The sequence below is a fragment of the Melanostigma gelatinosum genome, assembly GCF_949748355.1.
Source record: "Melanostigma gelatinosum genome assembly, chromosome: 7".
In the NCBI taxonomy this organism is placed as follows: domain Eukaryota; kingdom Metazoa; phylum Chordata; class Actinopteri; order Perciformes; family Zoarcidae; genus Melanostigma; species Melanostigma gelatinosum.
The window spans coordinates 19581262-19600419 of NC_136640.1; the positions used below are offsets into that span (position 1 = coordinate 19581262).

Genomic DNA, 19158 nt, shown 5'->3' on the forward strand with positions numbered 1-19158 from the left:
AACTGGTTGCCCTGGACTGGTGTCTGGCTCATCGTTGAAACAATAAACCCCTGTAGAGGTCCACGGATGCACGGGAACCCCCATCCACAGACAACTAGGCGGTCTATGATGACAGCACACAGAATAATTACGATTGCCAAAAATGTATGTTTTCACTGGCTAAGCATACTTCCCAACCAGTCGGTGAACGGATTCGTGACACCAGAGTTGTCTGCTAGCTCTTGGCTGAGTGCTGTCAGTCCCTCCAGAGCCCTGGTCACCGATCCATCAGGAGCTGTGTTATTTGGAATGAAAGTGCAGCACGCAGACCCAAACATCTGGCACACGCCACTTTTCTCTGCTAAATCATATCTAATGCCATTCTGTTCTGCAAGGTCATTAAACTAGTCTTCGCCAGCTGTGCATGCAGTCCTGATATGGCGTCACTGGTGAAGTTTACTAAACGCTGTTGGTTATAGTAAATGTAGTTGATCCAATCGACATTTTTATTAATCATCACCCTCTGAGAGAAAACAGATTCTAAATCTGCTGCTATTTGATTTCTGGCTTGAAAGTCATTAGACACCCCCCTTGGCAGTCTTATGACATCTTATGTACACTTGGTCATCAAAGGCCCCCTTCGGGCCACCGGCATCTCTTTTGGATCTTCTGTTAGCATGTGGGCGTGGAGAGATGAGTTCTCCATAAGTTGCATCAGTGACAGGCAAGATATAGAATGACAATATAAGTTGCACCAACGCACCTGTCCAATCTTTAGGCAGGATTGGATGTATGGTTCTTCCTCCACACCATCACCATAAATCAGCTCTAGGTGCTGTCTGTCTTAACACACTGTTATATAGATAGTCGCTAGCGTTGTGACTGTTGCTACGATTTGCAATAATTTGCAATACTACTACCTACATTGGGCCCCTTAGCTGTATCTGAGACTATACAAGCAAATGGACCCTCTGTAACCTGGAACAGAGGTGGGGTATTATATTCTACAGGTGGGTAATGCCAGTGTAGCCTCTGACAAGTGTGTTGGAGGGGCAAAGTGTCATCAGTAAACAGAGTTAAAATACAACTAATTCAGGACTTAGGAGTCTGAATCTTGAAGGAACTGGTGTTGCTAGGGGTCTAGATCCTAAACACACAATACAATCTGTACTACTGGCTTGAAGCCGTATATTGTACCCACCATAAATTCCCATCTGCCATTCCAGTTTCCACCCCTTACCTCATTCTCTGCGTCAGTCGTATGTCGAACCTGGTCTTTTTACAGGCTTAACAATAATCCTAATGAGCCCTTGTGGGGCAGGACTATCAGTAGCCTTTCCCTGTATTACGTAAAGTCCTCAGTCAGTCAATTTAGGTAAGTCTTAAAGGATTACATCTACCCACCCCCTTTGTACACATCACAGGCATAATATGATAACAGCTTCCCATACTTATGTGTGGCAGGCCCACACTCGTCAGTTATGATGCACACGGTTTTGGTCATCCACCCGCAGGCGTGTTCATACTTGGGACTGGAAACTTCTTCACAGAAGTCGAACTGGACCGTTGATGTTGTACCTTCTTTGAACATAAGAGTGAGAGTTACATTTTCATAGGTGAGTGTCGTCAGAGAAGCCTCTCTACGTGGTCTAAGATCGGTTTGATTAGCTACTGAGGCTAAATGTCGAATCCTGATGTAGTCATGCATGTGATCTGGTTCCTGTCTGTGGTTAATTCCACATACTAAGAGGGAAGCTACTGAAATCAGGAAGAAAGTAATTACAGACTTCCATAACCCACTGACCCTAGAGTCTCCTACAGGACGCCCTCGCTTAAACTGTGGGGAAAACGTCATCTTCAGTACTGTCTAACCCCTCTTTTGAGGTGTCTTTGGCTTCAAATTTTCCTGTCTGATGTTCACTCCTGTCTCTGCGAGTGTCACACTTGTTACCTTCGCTGCTGCACAGTGAGTGAGGTGGTGTCAAGTAGCTCCAGTTTACCTTTCACCTTGGTTCACTCCACCTGCGTTTGTGGACTTTTATCCACACCAGACTGCCTGGTGACACATCAGCCTGCTTCCTTTCGTCAGCTGCTGCTTCTGCGTTTGTCACCTGAGGAAACAACACTCGGCTCATGTTAGTTAGAGCTCCCGTATATTTCTCAATTTCTAGAGTTAGCAAGTCTAGTTGTGGTTTATCATGACGTTATTAAATCTCAAAATTTGTGAGTAGCACCTTTACTGAAAACGATTCTAAATGTGGATCTACAAAAAATGTTTGACACCTTACCATAAATGTTTGACACCTTACCATATCCCCCCTTCACCTCGATATCTCTGCTGTAAGGGATCACATGGCAACCATCTATGTATCTTGCCTATACAGTGAACCCCCCCCATGGTCCTGGTGACAGCATGGGCATCTGTTGATGTCTCACGGGAGGAGGTCCAGCTGGACCTGGTCGTAGGTGCTGCTGATGTTGTGGTGGGAACGGAGCATGTTGTGGTGCTGCACTGATCTGTCTTCCTCTCCTTTTATGTGGGCAATCTCTTACCCAATGACCCTCTCTCCCACATACGTAGCACTTCCCTCTACCTACAGGTCTTTCATAACCTCCTCTGTAGTTACCTCTCCCTCTGTTAGATGCTCGTGCACGTCCTCTGCCTCTATAATGTGGTGGAGGTTGGTAGTACACCACTGTGTGGGCTGGTACTGCTGGATTTGGTTGGTATGAGGTCGGGGGTGCAGCTGGATATTGGGGCTGTTGTGAGGCCTGAGCCTTGGCTACGGCCATCTGTTTCTTGGCCAGATGTTTTCTACTTATTTCTCTGTCAGCCGCCGCTATTTGAAGTTTCAGCAGCCGCCGCTGCATGCTCTTTATATCCTCGTCTTCTTTACTTTCTGCTCGTCTTTCCTCTATCTGCTGTTGCAAATCTTTTCTGATGCATTCTACTTCTCTTACTTCACATTTTAGTCTTCTTACCAGTGCTCCTACTTCCTTACTCTGCTTCTTTAATGTAAACATTATGCAGCCTAGGGGTATTCAAATGTGTGTATTAAATGTGCATGCTTGTCATCACCTGAATCAAAGTCAACTCACCCTCTGTGCTGTATGGCGTGTGGCCGCTGACTCCAAAACTGGGATCCGCTGCTCCACTTCCCAGATCTGGACCCACTCAACCACGCACCTTGACTAAAACAAACACAGAACTGCCAAAAGTTCAGCAGTAAATGTTAGCATACGTCTGTAGTGTAAGAGAGGTCAACGATCTCTCAAATATGTTTGCGCCGTCCGTGTCAAAATTGATTCTTAGGAACTGTGTAAATTAGTAAATGTACCAAAATTAGTCAATACTGGATATGTGAAGGAATCTCGAATCCAAAATTGAAGCTAGAATTCCGAAATCAAACTCAACATCTAAATCAGAATCACGATCACAATCCAGTTCCAAATCAGAATTCGAAAGGTTTAAAATTGGAAGTAAAATGAAATTAAAAAACAATGAATAATTAATCAATTAAATATTAAATTCAACTTTAAAATCAATAACTGTGTTCAAGATATTCAATCAGAAATACCAAGGCAAGTCAAACTGTTGAACTGCACTTACACTCTGGTCTGCACAAGAATGAATCACAATTAAGTTCAAGAATTGAAGAACAACTGAAACCATTAATCTTTGTTAAAATGCTGAATTAAAACCAAAGTCAACAACTAAAGTTATAATGCTTAATTAAAACTAAAGTCAGGATGTAAGCACAAAGGTCATAGACAATGAATTTCTAAGACTGTTTTGTGTAATTTATCTAGGAAGCCACTGGGTGGCATAAAACTATGCTGTGATTGTCTCTCTAAGTCACCAGATGTCAGCCTCTTTTAGTACTAATGTAATGACAGATTCAAAACACTAGGTTTAATATTATTATTATCATTAACTAGCAGTTACTCCTTCTTCTGTTTAATTGTTTTTAAATCTCCTTTTCTTTTGCCTTATGTTTTGATGCCTCCAATGGTTTTATGTGAAGCACCTTGAAATGTGCTATACAAATAAACTTGCCTTGCCGTCTGCGCCGAACCGGAAGTTGTTCTGCGCCAAACCGGAAGTTGTCATGAAACCGGCTTTTTTTACAGATATGCTATCCGCAATGCTAACGAAAAAACGGAGCTTCTGATAAAGCGTACGCACACACAAGTTTCACCAAAATCCCACACTTTATTTTCTCTCATACACCTTCTGTCTCCTCTCTCAATCCAGCCGTTATTTTATTTTATAAGCACTTATTTTACATACAGAGTGCCGCAACGCCGGAGCTACACGTAGCTAGCGTTAGCTCCCCACAGCGCGGTCATGCAATATCAATCATTTTAAACGTATTTCCACGCTGCTAAAACACAGACTAGTCACACGTATTATTGGACTTATTTAGTCATTATTTCAAACGTATTTCCACGCTGCTAAAACACAGACTAGTCACACGTATTATCGGACTTATCGTCCGGTTTTTTTTCCCTTAAACCTCCGTTAACAGGCTTTTAGCTTCTCCAGACCCGGGTTCACTGTTACGTATATGAAACGCGAGTTATTCACTGCCAACGCCAAAACCACTCACCCAGTCCGCCTAGTACCGCCAAAAGTCTTTATTCTACGTCTTCCGAATCATCCACACGACCCTCTAATTATACATTCACAGCCAAAACAAGCGAGTGTGTCTTTCCTGAAGTCACAGCCTCAGAAGCTAACTCCCGCTAGCCTAGCTCTCTACGCAGCGTATGCTCAAAGCCCGAAAATTCTTGGGCCACACAACAAAGGATCGCACCCCTAAGTCGGAATGCCAAGATATTTCAGTCCGCCAAGTCACATACCTGCTTTTGAACAGTTGTCAGCACAAACCCAGCCATGCACCCCAGAGCCGGAGGATCTCAGAGCGGTGCTAAGCTAGTCCGCTCTAGCTAATCAACTGCTTGGTACCAATGTGATGATTTAATTACACAGCGCTGTCCGTCTTTAATTAATTCTTAGGATCCTTATACTCTTGACTAATCCCTTAAGTTCATCATACTTCAGACAGCAAATCGTACTTACCTCAGTGGAACATGGCCTCCCTCGTTGGAACGTACCCACCGGCAACGTAGCGTTAGCCGTTAGCAGCGCTTAGCCAAGCAGAGATTCCCCTAAGGTTCCTAGTAGCTAACTCACAGATTTCATGAAACGGCTCTGCCCACCGATATTGTGGGCCCAGGATTGTCTGCTTGACTAATGCCGCCGTCAGCACACACAGCGAGGCCGGCAAGACTGTCCCATCTGGGGTTCGCCAAATTTGTTAAGATAGTATTTTTACCTCATAACAAAGGGGAGGCCGGAGCCATGCTGCCGGCTTGTGCCGTCGACACGCTGCACCAATAATGCTACCAAAACTGGTTTACAATTATAAGGAATTTAATTCCACTGATGTAAGTACATTTACAGTTATACATTGGAGTGTACACTCCTATGACATATTAAAACAATAAAACCCCATTTGCAAAAACCTCACCCGGCTCCTCCGGTGTAAACACGTCTGTCGTCCGGGAGCCATCACAGAACAAGGGCGAGGAAAAAAGTCTTTTAAATTAAACCTCCCACATCTGTTCGAAACACCTCCTCCTCCGTTTATCTCAATTGCTATTGGCTAACTTCCAGGAGTGTATTCACTTGTCTGGCTCTGAGTTTAATATCACATTCAATGACTGTCAGTTACGTTTTAAACCCTTCTATAATAATCCTTCAAAATAAAAGTTATACTTTTGCAACTTGGCAGAAGTTTCATGCTTATGTTTATCTTAATTATGCATTCTCAAAACCCTTATGATTATGACTAACTATGAATTATTAATTATGAATTATTAGACACTTTTATTATATCTACTAACTACAGTTTTTTTACTCAAATTTCTTACACGACCATGTAAGTAAGTTACTACGATCAACCACAGCTGGAAGTCACCACTTAATACGGACTTAAATTGTAATATCTGTTGCTTTAAAAAGTCATGAAAGGTCGTGATCCTAGACGGAATTCTGTAGAAAGCATTCGTCCGCTGTTGGGATGTAGATTCTGACAACCGATCACGCAACAAGCAGACATGTTGATGCTGTTAACTAGTTTTAATTCAATGTTTGAAGCTTGCCAACTAGTCTGGACGTCTGGGGCAAAACACGACCACCGTTGCCAACACGTGCGTGCGTATTGTTGATGGCTTCGTCTGCAGAAGGGTCGACACAACCCGCAGCCAGAGTGCAACGAACAAAGGATTAGAAATGGATCAGGCTTCATACAGCATGCTACGGATCAATTCAAAATAGGCCTCGACCCTGAACCTGCATATCAGCACAGGACATCCAGAATATAACTCATATGCAAAAAGAACCCAAACATCGATACAAATGTATCAATTGGATTGACTGAGGTAAAGAATATCTGTATGCGGAGGGATATGTTCAACAGTGTTTTATTGTAAAGTGTAAGTCCAGCAGTGGCAACATATTTATTTGAAATGGGCTTTCTGAATTACCGCTGGTATGACAGAGTATTGAAGGATAGTTTTTTAGTGTTCACATTGTTCCCCATCTACTGTTGCTGGGACTCCTTCTACCCCAGGCAACGTCTGTTATATTTATCACCTCGGTGGAAATATGAAATTGATATTGGCTTACCTTTTTTGACCAAATATTTGTCTCTGCCGCTGTGTTGAATGCATACTCACTTCACAAATGTATTTCAGGAAAGAGAATTAAGAGATGCATAGCAATACTAAATCAACATTCCTGTTTCTGTCCGAGTGATGCAGCCGGCCTTATATTACCATTACCAACTCTTTCAACTACTTCTGTTATAAACGCTCCTTATTCGCCGTGTTGAAAACTCTCGGTGGCTTTCGTTTCACTACGGTATGAATTATATAAGCACTCAGAAACACAAGCCTCTTGACAGCATATATTTTGGATAACCCTTTGAACTGTCATGCACTCACTCAGTAAGAGCTGCGAGTCACACACACACACACAAATCAATTCTTTAACCCTGGCAAACTGTCTGAAATGAAAAACTGTTGGTTTTTATGTGAGCTATCTGGAGAGCATGACGAGAGGGGGAAATAATGGTTTGACTGAAGTTTGCTCCTTCAGCATTAAGAGCTTTGGTGTTTATACAAAACATAGCAAATCTGCACGAATGAAACAAAGGTGGCCTTCTCAGCGCTGCTAACATTTTGATTCGGAAAAAAAGTTTGGAAAATGTGAATATTTCTTTTTTTGAAGGCAGTGCTTCAGCTCTTTGCTGTCTTTTATTGGGAATGTAGCAGTTTCTTATGGGTATACTTTAGAGTTGTATTAGGCCAGGCCTAGAGTGTGCTGAGAAATGACAGGATGGTGCCATCTTTGTTCAGCAAGGCCCCAGGCAAGCCACATGTAGCCCTAATGAGTCGCTTACAATTTCAGGCTCTGCTTGCTCTCAAACACCAAAAGTAAACTTTCGTCTTCCCCCCCCCCCCCCCCCCCCCCATCACTATTCGGGGACCTTAAGAGGATTGTGGGGGTCATTATTTATTCATGCCATTGTGTTTATTCACCAGCCTCTGTGTGTTATGGGAGAGGGAATAGAGCAGCTAGTGCAGGCGGAGTAAAAGCTGATAATTATCCACTATTAGCATTGTTTTTTCAGCCATGGTTTAAGTCGGCTCAGTTGATGATCGAGCTATGATAGAGGTCCAGAAACACCAATTTAAAGCAGATTACCATGTGCATGTCTTTGAAGTTTGGAATCCTCTGTGGAGGACTTACCGAACGGGTGTGGATGCATCTATAAGCCTTTTTTTTTTACTCTTTTTTTTTTTTTTTAGAGAAGATATCTTGTCACAATGTCAGTTATAAAACACTCGCATTGACCAGGAGGATCCTTAGAAACAGCCACGACATGCCCGCAGGATGTTGTTAACAGCAAGAGGTGAGGAGATTGGAACCGTTACTTTTTATCCCAGAACAAAGAAAGCCCCAGGGATGCTTGAATGGGCCTGCATGGAGGGATTTGGCAATGTCAGAACCAACATTGATCCAAAAGACGAGTGATGTAAAGAGACAGAAATTTGGACTTGGGTCTCGAAGACGAAGGAGTCTTGAAAATGGATCAATCAGCGATTACTCACTTGAAACTTGTCTTTATTATTGTAGTGCATCAGCTAAAGCTGTCTCGACACGGTGCAGATGGCCTCACAACACGTAAAAACGTTGCTGCTCAGTTTCCTGTGAAGGTGGCAGTGCAGCAGTAGTCTCTCCTCAAGAAGAAAAATACATTTCCGTAAGTTTAAGATTTCAATTTCCCATTTCCAGTCTGATTCATTCTTCCGTTTCTCACGGAGAATTCGAAACAGCTGTCATCTTTCGGGCCGGATTGCGGGGCAGACGGTCTCTCCAGCACAGAGAAATAGAGGGGACTGGATGGATGAGAGTGGCAGAAGCCAGGCAGACGGCTGTGTGGGTAGATGATGACTGGGGGAAGGAGTCTGTGCTTATTATCACCCAGAGAAGAAATGTCATCTCTAGTCTCAGCCACTCTGGCCTTCTATTCATCTTCCTGGGTGATACTCTGGAAAGCCACCGGCATTAGTGCTCTGCTGAGCGCTAGGACTTGTGTGCTACTGCTGTTTTTTTTTTATCTTAGTTTGATATTTTCCTCCTCCTCCATGCAGAGGAATATGCACTGAGTGATTACATCCTTTAATGGGTGTAATTTAAAAAGGAGTGTTGGGTAGAGGTTTGATCTATCTGAGGCCTGTGAACATGTTAATTGAAAAAAATTTGACAACTGCTGAGTTGATCTAAAGCCCCCATTTCCAACTAACGCTACTACGACCATCCAAACTGTTCTCTAGGCACCACAATAGCTGTATTAATGACCAGGGTATTTGCGCTTGTTTTCTGGATTCATTCTAACCACCCATTTCTAATTCGGCATTCAATATCTCTTTAAGAGCGTACAGTAGTTTTAAGTAATGGATGCTGGGTTTAAAGTGCTGATAGAAATGTTGCGGGTCAGCCTTAAATGGAATTGTGCCTTCTGCGGCAATGCTGTTTTATTACACACAAATATAATTTCTATTTTCTCAGTCATGGTCTTGTCTATAAAAAATTAAAAATAAACATTTATGGGTATTTACAATTTGTTTTCAACCTTATTATGCATTATGTTCACTCTCCGTTATGATGCTATTGATTCCTAGCAGGTAAACAGCACTGTCACAGAAAATTCGATAATTTTTCCGATGTTGGTTAATAAAAGCCCATTTCCCACTTCCTCTTCCAATGTTTCTACCGTTTTGTGGATTTCTGCTGTGTGGTTTAGGGTAGGGTGTTGGACTATGTGCAGTGTCCTGCAGAATTATTGTTTGCCTGACAAATGAATGCCATTGCATCAGCTGGGGACATCCTTGTAATCGTACAGCAGGCATCATTTTTTTAACATCACCTTGGATCGGTGCGTAAAATCAACAAAGAGCTTGATTTAGCTTCAGTAAAAAGTGAAAAGTAAACATTTTCTAAAGATGACGCTCGTGTTTACCAGGCCGCTGTTTGCTGCATTAGGCTTATGACTTTCTCAAGATCCGTCCCTTCGAGCTTCACACTGTCTCATTTGTTTTGTTTTGTGAGATGAGATCACCTATCAAGTCTTAATTTCATAAAAGGCTAGTTATGGCTTGCAGCTGTGCAATACAAAACAATTATGTCAATTTGGGAATCCTAATAACGCTAAAACCAGAATAACCCCATCGTGTTTGTGTTGCCTGGAGAGGTCTTATAAGTGTGTAATTATTACCCGAGCGCATACACCGATAACCTACAAGCACAAAACATGGAAGTGAATAATACAACTTTAAATTATTTTTTACATTCTTAGGCACTATTATAAGTTTAGCCAATTTGATAGCATCACCTCAGTTGTTGATGACTTGCAGTTTCAACTGCTGTTACTTTGTCCATCTGATGAACACATGAGTCCTTGTGAAGTCCATTGCCTTTATTGATCATATGGCCTCAAGTAATGTTCTGCAAAAAGTGTGAAAAGTCGACCTCCATCCAAAACTATGGGGGGGGGGGAATCGAGATGAGAATATATTCCTCCTGAATAACGGAACATGTATTTTCTAACACTGAGGAGACTGTCAGCTTTAGTGTCACTCTGTTTGTGTGCATACTCGTTAATAATTTCTCATTGATCAGCTGTAATACCTTCGTCTTTTTTTGCATAGTTATCAAACAGCAGAAAAATGAAAGTGATTACATTACCAGTGCTGGATAGTTTTGACTGCATTTGGTTGGGTACATGCAAATCCCCTCTGTCATTGGAAGTGACCTACAAATCACAGACTCACAGAATGTTGAATATAAAGTAACCAAAACTAATCAGAATGAGTTCTACTTTATTTCATAACTTTTAGTCAGGACACAAGTCAAATATAGTCTGTTTGCCGTATAGCCAGGACTTTTAGTATCTATATATTGTGATATTGCACATTTAATGAACATTTGATTGATATATTTTTATAGATAAAACAGCCAGCTGGGAACCAGTCACTTAATACTTCTTAAATACTTGAATATTCAAGGTGCTAAATGTCCCGTAAATCCAATATCACCTTATTGATTTGCAACATTGCCCATAGTGTCCTTAAACTTATTCAAAGTATACTTTTTATGGTCATGTCACCCAACCATAGCCAGTCTGTCGGTCTGTAAGCCAATATTTACCACATCTTTCATCATGTTGCATTGCAAAAAAACATCACTACCGGTGCCTTTGCTTCCTTCAGTCACAAAGACCGTCAGTGACACAGAGGCAGGACTTTCACTGCCATCCCACCCGTCTTTGAAGTTCAATCCAAACCAAGAGCAGCGACATAGTAGGCAAGAGGGCACATTTAATCAGTCATGGCGGAGCTCAAAGCACTGCCAGTCCATTAGAAAAATACAACTCAAAAAGTGCATCAAACCTCCTTTCATGGTGTTAGATCCTGGGGTACTTCTGGCCCGATACGGGGCTACTTACTGACTCAGCTCTCGATTAAAAGATTGTCGAGCTGGTGTTCTTGCGAGGGAACTCGCCTGGCTCTGCTCACTGCCGTTACTCCCGACGTCTACCCTGCTTCCTCCGGTCTGAGTGCACTCGGCCGAGAGGCCAGTCCTAGCCCCAGGCGCTCCCACCAGTCGCGTCGGTTATGGCAGCTTTCCTCTTCTGGATCCGTGCTCTTGGTAAATGCCAGGTTAGGTTTTAACGGCTAGGATTACTTCTAAAACCGTAAGGGGTTGTTAAGTGGATTCGGTCTCTAGGATAACCTTACAGAACTCAGTTGTTAGACATACAATGGATTTAACTTTTTACTGCCACGAGGAACTTTTACTACTTGAGCAAATAAATGCACTTGAGAAATTTACTTTAAATGCAGATTAGATATTTATTGCAGGTTATATTTAGTTAGTTAGCAAGGGTTAAGCTACAGCTCACATAAAATGGTACTACACTTGATTCGTTACTTTAATTTTCTTCTTCGATCATACTCATTAGTTTTAGATGCCGAGACGGCTCGGTTGGAGCTGGATCTTCAATGGTGCGATGAAAAGGTTCTTTTGGCATTGTTAGGAGCGAAGGTCCGGCCGGACCCTCGGTCCTCCTGCTCTCGCAGCGGAGTCCGTTCAACAGTCCTCAAGGCTCAGTACAAAGTCTTTCTAGGACTGCCTCCGTTGTTCAGTTGTTAAAGTCGAGCAGTGGGGAGAGGAAAATCTCCGTCTTTCAATCTTTGTCCACGAACAGCGGTCTTCTTTCCGTGAACAGAGACGAAGTCCTCGATGCTTCAGTGGCGATCGTCCGTATCTTCTCTTCTCTGGACGGCTCGTGTAGAAATCCCAGCCTGCGTATCGCAAGCATCTCCTTTTATCCTTGATTTGGTCTGTCTGTTCCCCCCCCTCCTATTCTGAACACATGATCCTTATCCCACCCTTATGTGTGTGTGCTTATGTATGGAAAGTACCGGAGTTCTCCTCTTGCTTCTATGAGTCATCTCTTGCAACAGACTTTGCTGCCGCGTGTCTGTTTTTCCGACCTACGCCCAAAACATCTGTTCCTGACTCACTGTTTCTGGAAGGTTCCATATTTCCCCAAAACCTCTTTCATACACACACTTTCCACGTCTCAACTCTGTTGCACAGATCATTATTATAATCAGTTTTTACATTTGTTAAATCACTCTATGCATTAAACATTCGTTATATAATGATCATAAACCTTATCTTTCGATTACACTTTAACTATTGATTTCTGAGTATATGCTTCGTGCTTTTATATCCTGACTTTCCCTTGAACGTGTATGCATGTTTTCGAGGCAGCTCTCGTGATCTCAACTCTTCTCGACAATGGGTTTAGCAGCTCTAAAGCCTTTGTAACAACATCTCTCGGACAACTTGATCCTGACTAGTGTGCATTTGTGTTGCACGGTGTAAACACAGCCCCTAGAGCTGGGCAACAGGGGACAAAGTTGAAACGCTGAAAAGGGAATTGATGATGGCCAGGCAATTTGAAAGCTATTACATCCAATTAAAGTACCTCGTCGGCCAAAGCACCTTGTAGGCAAATACAACTCAATTAAATGACCATTATTTGTATTTGGTTTGGCATAATTGGCTGGTTTCCAAAACCCAACTGTTCTCTTTTTCCCGTTGAACAGACTTGCAATGCATCCTTAATGCCTCGTAGCATGCCCGCACTACAGTATGAATCAGTTATTATGACTTAGCGTTCAAGTCGGAGCTACATGAAAACTCATGGCCCATTTTCACGAAGAACCACAGAGTACACACTGCTCACGATTCATTTTGATTATTACCTACCCTGTACAAAATGTGTTTTTGCCCGAACACTTACTTGAGGATCGCATGTAGGATGACATTAACAAGAGGCATGCATTTATAAATAGGTCTCTAACGCTTCAGATGATTTAATTTTTTTCTTCCATACACCAGTTTAAAGTGCACAAGATCACAGACGTATGCGTGCCTCTCAAATGAAGCACCGCAGAAGCGACACATACCTGCTGCCTTCAGATGTCTCCAAATAGAGTTAATCAACTGGAAAAGAAGGCCTTCATACATGAAAGCTGTCGTTGCTGACAGATGCTGGTAAGAATCAGACATTAATCTTTAGCAGGCCTTCCTCACATCACTCCCATGCTCTTTTTTCTTTTCTTTTTTTTATCTGCAATTAAATGTCTGCTGATTGAAGAATGTATTATGAAATTGAAGCGGACCACATTTTAGGATTAACCCTGTCGTACACAGTACCACGTGCCCACACAAAAATAGATCTGTTCATTTCGCTTCGACCTCCGCATGCAAATACACTAACAACGTGTAACTACAAGTACAGGGAAAATCAGAATAAACATCATCATATTATTATGAGTCTGGCCCTTTTGATGATCGTGGGAACAGTAAGTACATAATTCAATAGAGTCATACGCCGGGAAATATGGCAAAAGCTTTAAACATCGTATCTTGGAGCGAATCCCACACCGCCTACATGGATGACAAAATGTGTGTCAATTACGCAACATTTGACTGATCTGCCAACCTTTCACGCACCCCTGTACAAATACTACTGCACAACTGTCCAAGTCAGTGTAGTAACACACAGTACATGTTTGTTTTCCAGTTGTTTGCTTGAGTCATTGTAGAATATTAAGATGTGAATTTAGCTTTAGCTTTGAGAAAAAAAAAATAAGAATGCTGGTGTCTTGATTACATAAATCCTAAATGCAGGCCGTCACGATATGTGGTAAAATGGAGATTCAACACAATCTGCATTTCACAACGAGAGTAGCGGTGTGATGTTGACACTCGGTCGCCGCTGACACGCTGAGTCATCCCTCTGTGTCCTCTCAGCTTTGTGTGCCACGCGGCATCAGTTGATGGTACAGGACAGCCGACGAGATGTTTGTTTTTTTCCCGCTGGTGTTCATCTGCAAATACACTGCATGTTTTATAGATGCTGCCTGCAGCTGTAGTCCTTGAGCAAACAGATAATTCCTGTTGTCACTGCGGCATCGCCCATCTGCTTCACTGTCCTCAGTGTTGTGGGTGTGTACTAACACTTAACAAGGTCTTCATCGATTCAATTTTCCAGGTTATGTGTTTGAAGAATGAAAACCTCTCCTTGAGCAAATATACATGTATGAATTTCTATGCAGCGCCTCAGAATGTATAGCAGTGGGAGGCAAAATCTGAAAGATTAGCGAGGTATAGAGACAAAGACAGAGGGAACAAAAAATCAGGACTCGCCAGATGAAAGATGTTGACTCTTCTTACTCAATTTTCTTTCACTCGACTACATTCTCCCTCGAAATGATGTTCTCTATTTACCTGATTTAATTTTTCCCTCCCTCGGGCCTCCTCAAATAAAGGCATTTTCAAACATAAATGTTCATGTGTATATAGGCACAGTGATAATGACTGATTCCGCCTCTCTCTCTCTCTCCTGCTGAAACTTGGTCGTTGTGATTGGGGCTCATCGTTTCCAATGCATGATTCTGCAGCACAGTCCCTCCAGTAATGACAGCAGTTAGCTTGGGTGCGTACATCTTAAACAACCGTGCTGATGTCTCCTCCTGCCTCCACTCGTTAGTCAACACAGGCAGACGCTCGCAGACATGCAGACACTGATTGATTAACATAATCCTGTGTTTTCCCACCGGGCTTTTGGGACCGTGGTGGGTGGACTTTGGACCCCCCTGCACCCATATGCATCAATCTGGTGCACTTTGAGAGCAGAATTAAGAGGCTAGAATGAAATATTAATCAGCTTATTAACTATGATGTATTATTAAATAGAATATAGCCTAATTATGAAATATGTAAAGTTTTTTAAATTAGCCCCACCTTTACCAGCTGCAACATTAAAGTGATGATCACATTCACACACAATAATTATAATGCGATCATATAGGCCCGCCATAAATACGTATATTATTTAAAATGGGCCATTCTGCATGATGAGTATACTTTTACTTTTGGTACTTAAAGTATATTTCGATGCTAATACTTTTGAAATTACATTTTGAATGCAGGACTTTAACTGGTAACAGAGTATTTAACCCTGTCCTCAAGTAAACAGTTGAATCATAAACACACATTGGTTGTATGAATATGAATGTTGATGACCATCTCAGCTCCAGCCAGTGTGCCTGCCCGTCAACACTCACGAGTCTCCTCAAAGTTTTTGAGTACAACAAAGAACACCTACTTGCTTATTTATTGGAAGTTGTAGGCTTGTAAAAGAAGTATTCATGCTTAGCTGTCCGCCCACATTCTCATGTTTCTGCTGCTGTTCAGCTTCTGTCTCTCATGCCAGCACCTCATACTGTTATCGGTTTTCCCCCGAAAATAAATGTCATTCTTTGAACTATAGGCTTTGATGTGAGGTTTACATGAATTATTCCTGCCTGAACCACTGTTCTGTTTTTTTACAACTGTGGAACTGTTGTACTGTAAAGGTATTTCTTGAAAAATCTGCAGAATGTAATATTTCAGAATCAGTAAATCTTTTTTCTTAGAATTAAAACACAACAGCTGGTTACTTGTTACACCTTTAGTCTCTCACTTTGGATCAGAACAGCAGTTATATTCCAAAAATGTATAACAAGACATGTATTCGAGAAGGTGTCGCACTAAATATTAAAATATCATTAGCAGTTATCCTAACCTGCAGATCACAGTCAGCCAGGGGTTTGTCTACTCTTTTAATTGGGTTGCTAATGAGTTGATTAAGACCTTAAGTGCAGTGGGTGTCTCTGTTTGCAGTCAAGCCAAAGCCAGGTCGTGATGGGCACTTCCTGAAGCTATCAGGGACTAAAGCAATAGCGCATGGTCCAGGGGCTCCGAAGTAAAGGTCCCCTTTTGCTGCTGTAATATAGTGAGTGAAGGCAAAGGCAATCAGCTGTGGCAGCCAGTGAGACTTCACCGGCCATCTCAAGCTGTGGCTTCTCGCCCCGTCTGTGACTTTAGGTTCACAAGGCCCGGGCATGAGCGGCACAAGGCAGCATCAATTAAACCCAGTGAGACAGTAAAAACTCTGCGCGCAAGACGAATGGTGGCTGAGCACGATCACTTTGACCTCATTTAGGTTACGACTTTGACCGTTTTTTAAGACAACTTTAATCTTTTCTCGTCCCATTGATGAATTCTCTCTCTTTGAGGGGAAAAAAAAAGCTTTAATATTCAGACCGGGACCCGGTTCAGCTCATTTCTGTCTTTTGTGCCGAGAACTTCAGTCTTGCCCCCAGTGTTTCACAGCTGCAGATACTAGCTGTGCGAGTTCAGCGGAGTGTTGTTGTTTTGACACACGTTAAGTGCAGTGTCTTGGATGTAACCGGGGGATTCCGGCCATGACTGTAATGATGCTCTTCTCAGCGGCTCTTGCTCTCCCGGTCGTACATTGCTATACATTCAAGTACAACAGTGTCCCGGTCATTAGCCCACAGCATGACCGCTGTGTCCCTGCACATTACCTGCAACGGGCATCAGAGGACCGAGGGAGAAATGAAGTGTGCAGCGTAAAGTGTACGTGAAGCACAAACTGTGACTCTCCGGGGTAGTGGGCATTGGCTGCTTGTATAGGGGCTGCGGCTGATATGTTAATATCACCAATTGTTTCCTAATTAGATGCGAGTCAGTGAGTCGTATTGTAATACTCTTCAGGGATCATTACAGAGCAAGAGAGGAAATTTATCTCCCCTGATGAATGGCGGTCCAGTCAGCAGGAATTTCGACATCGCGACCGGCGGACTGATGGGAAGATGGGGAGGGCGGCAAACTGATGGCTTTGTTCGCTGCAGTCATGTTACTTAAGTACTCCGTTTTCAGCGTGGCGCGGAGCTGCATCAAAAGTTAATCACACATTAATAGGAGCTCCGTGGAGATTTAACATTCCATGACAGCATGGGGATTGGAGCCAATAAGCCCTGAAAGATGAAGTAGTGTGATATTTGTGTGTAGGAATTAGGGTTCCATATTGGTATATAATAAGGAGCTATAAATAATCACAAGTGTAAATTATTCATATTCTTCTGTTAAGGTCAATGGCCAGTCTGATCCCTGTTGTATTCTATATTACTGAGCAGTTAGGAAAGTGGAGATGGACACAGAGTGCAGAAGAAACAGGAAGGGTTGCTTCAGGTTGGATGCGTTGCTTGGCTGGCAGGGGTGATATGTGTTTCCACAGGCGGGGGGCATTAACTACCCCGTCACATCTGGATGCATATTAATGTTCCTTCTGCACAGCACACAAATTTGAATCTGCGACAGTCATTTTTGACAGTTATTTGAGATGGTGTCTGGAATATCAAATATTATTTTGTTGTATTTTAGTAGATGCACTTATTCTTTAATTAATGTACGCTGTTGCTGAACAGTAGTTTTTTCTTCTTCTTTTTTTAAATTTCCGTTGAAACTGAAGTTGGAGCCTCTTTAGCTTCTGTACTGTGAGTATTGTGCAGTGAAACAGAATTTCTGAGCTGTGAAATGTTACAAGGGGGATTTAGATCCCATCAAATCCTCACATTTGATTGGACTGCTCAAACGTGGGCGGGCTTAGAATGCACACACCGCTGTAAAAGTTGCAGATTGATTGGTGGATGGATGTCATGACATTATTGGTTGAAAATGGTCGATACTAGCTCACATAAAAACACTTCATATTATGTTTTACAGGAAGAAACGATAATTGGATTTTGATTTATTTATCGTATTGTTAAATATGTGCACAATATGACCGGTGGCTGTGCTCTAGAAAGCAAAAGGCTATTTTTCTTTTTATCTCAAACCGGAAATTGTTCTCCTCCTTTGCATTTAACATCCCAAAAAGGTGTCCAGTTGTTTTTCTCTCTCTCTAAACCAGTGCAGGCATTTACCTTTTCTAGTCTATCTCAAAGTAATTTCCGTTGTTTGGATTGTTCTTTCCAGCTGGGGTGAGGTGGCGGAGACAAAGGCAGATGTGTCCCTGTTTGTTTTAGAAATGTCAGAGTTAAGTCTTACCAGTGTGTGTGTGTGTGTGTGTGTGTGTGTGTGTGTGTCTGTTCTGTGATGTTGCCTGTGTATGGGTGTGATATGAAACACACCCATATCCCCCCCCCCCATGTGTTGTCTCTGTTTGTGGTCCACAGGTCCTCCGCTGCATTGTTCATCCGCCTCCTCCTCCCCTGTTGAGCAACTCCCATACCCTCCCCTTTCCATTGCAGCCAATCAGAGCCAGGGAGGGTTGCTAGGTAACTGTGCGGCTCAGCCAGCCCAGGACTCTGACTCGGAGGATGGGTTTGGCCCCAATTCATTCTTAGTTAAAACTGGCTCAGGGAACCTGTATGCTCCTGCCACTGCAACTGCTGATGGTGAGTTGTGTTTTAAAACTACTGTTAGCCTTCCCCTGCTCCTGGACATGTTGTGTTATAGGTCATGCAGATGCCTGTGGGCAAGAGTATGTTTTTTTTTCTTTTTTCGAGCACCATGAGACAGAGTTGAAACTTTCAGTCGATATGTAGCCTCAGGAAAAAGTACAGAACTCTCTGAAGCAAGGTCTGCAAAGTTCAGAGCCTCACTCAAAGAGAAAGGCAATTTTGGTTCAGTGGGAGATATTTGTCACAGATATTTCTCCTCAGTTTCTCCCACCAGCACGCTGGTGGGAGAAACCTTTCACAATGCCTCTATAGGATATTCAGAAACATTCTGCATGCATCCTCCGCACCTCATAAAGAAAGTAAGGAAGGAATGAAGAGAGTTGCTTCAGTCCCTGCTTTATCATCATACATCGCTGCAAAGACTGACTGCTTTGAACTTGTATGAAAAGCAGTGATAGCCCCACGAAAGGCGTACTGTCGGGTTATATTTTGATAGCATCTCAGACATTTCTCCTTGAGGGAGATTAGGATTGAGAACTCCCTACGTGGTTTGCCATTAATAAGTGTCAGCTACTCATTCCTCTTGAAACACTCAGTGTTTCCTGCTGTTGACTTAACACTCATTCAGAATGACAGAATGACATTTGGGCTCAAAAAAGAATTCAGGAAAGAATTCAGTGACTGCAAAACATGTACAGTCCATTTACGAAGTAG

At 42.5% G+C, this 19158-nt stretch overlaps 1 protein-coding gene across 2 annotated transcripts in view; it reads left to right on the forward strand.

Annotated features, from left to right (window-relative positions):
• The window catches only part of tenm4 (teneurin transmembrane protein 4), a gene marked incomplete at its 5' end in the record, with an annotated part of 120905 nt that overhangs the window by 14629 nt on the left and 87118 nt on the right, over window positions 1-19158 (forward strand). The window contains one exon of one of the 2 annotated variants that reach the window (XM_079272464.1): window positions 18217-18438. The exons of the other annotated variant lie outside the window; for it this stretch is intronic. Coding sequence (XP_079128590.1) covers window positions 18217-18438 — 222 coding nt within the window. The remainder of the gene's footprint in view (window positions 1-18216; window positions 18439-19158) is intronic. 2 annotated transcript variants of the gene reach the window in all.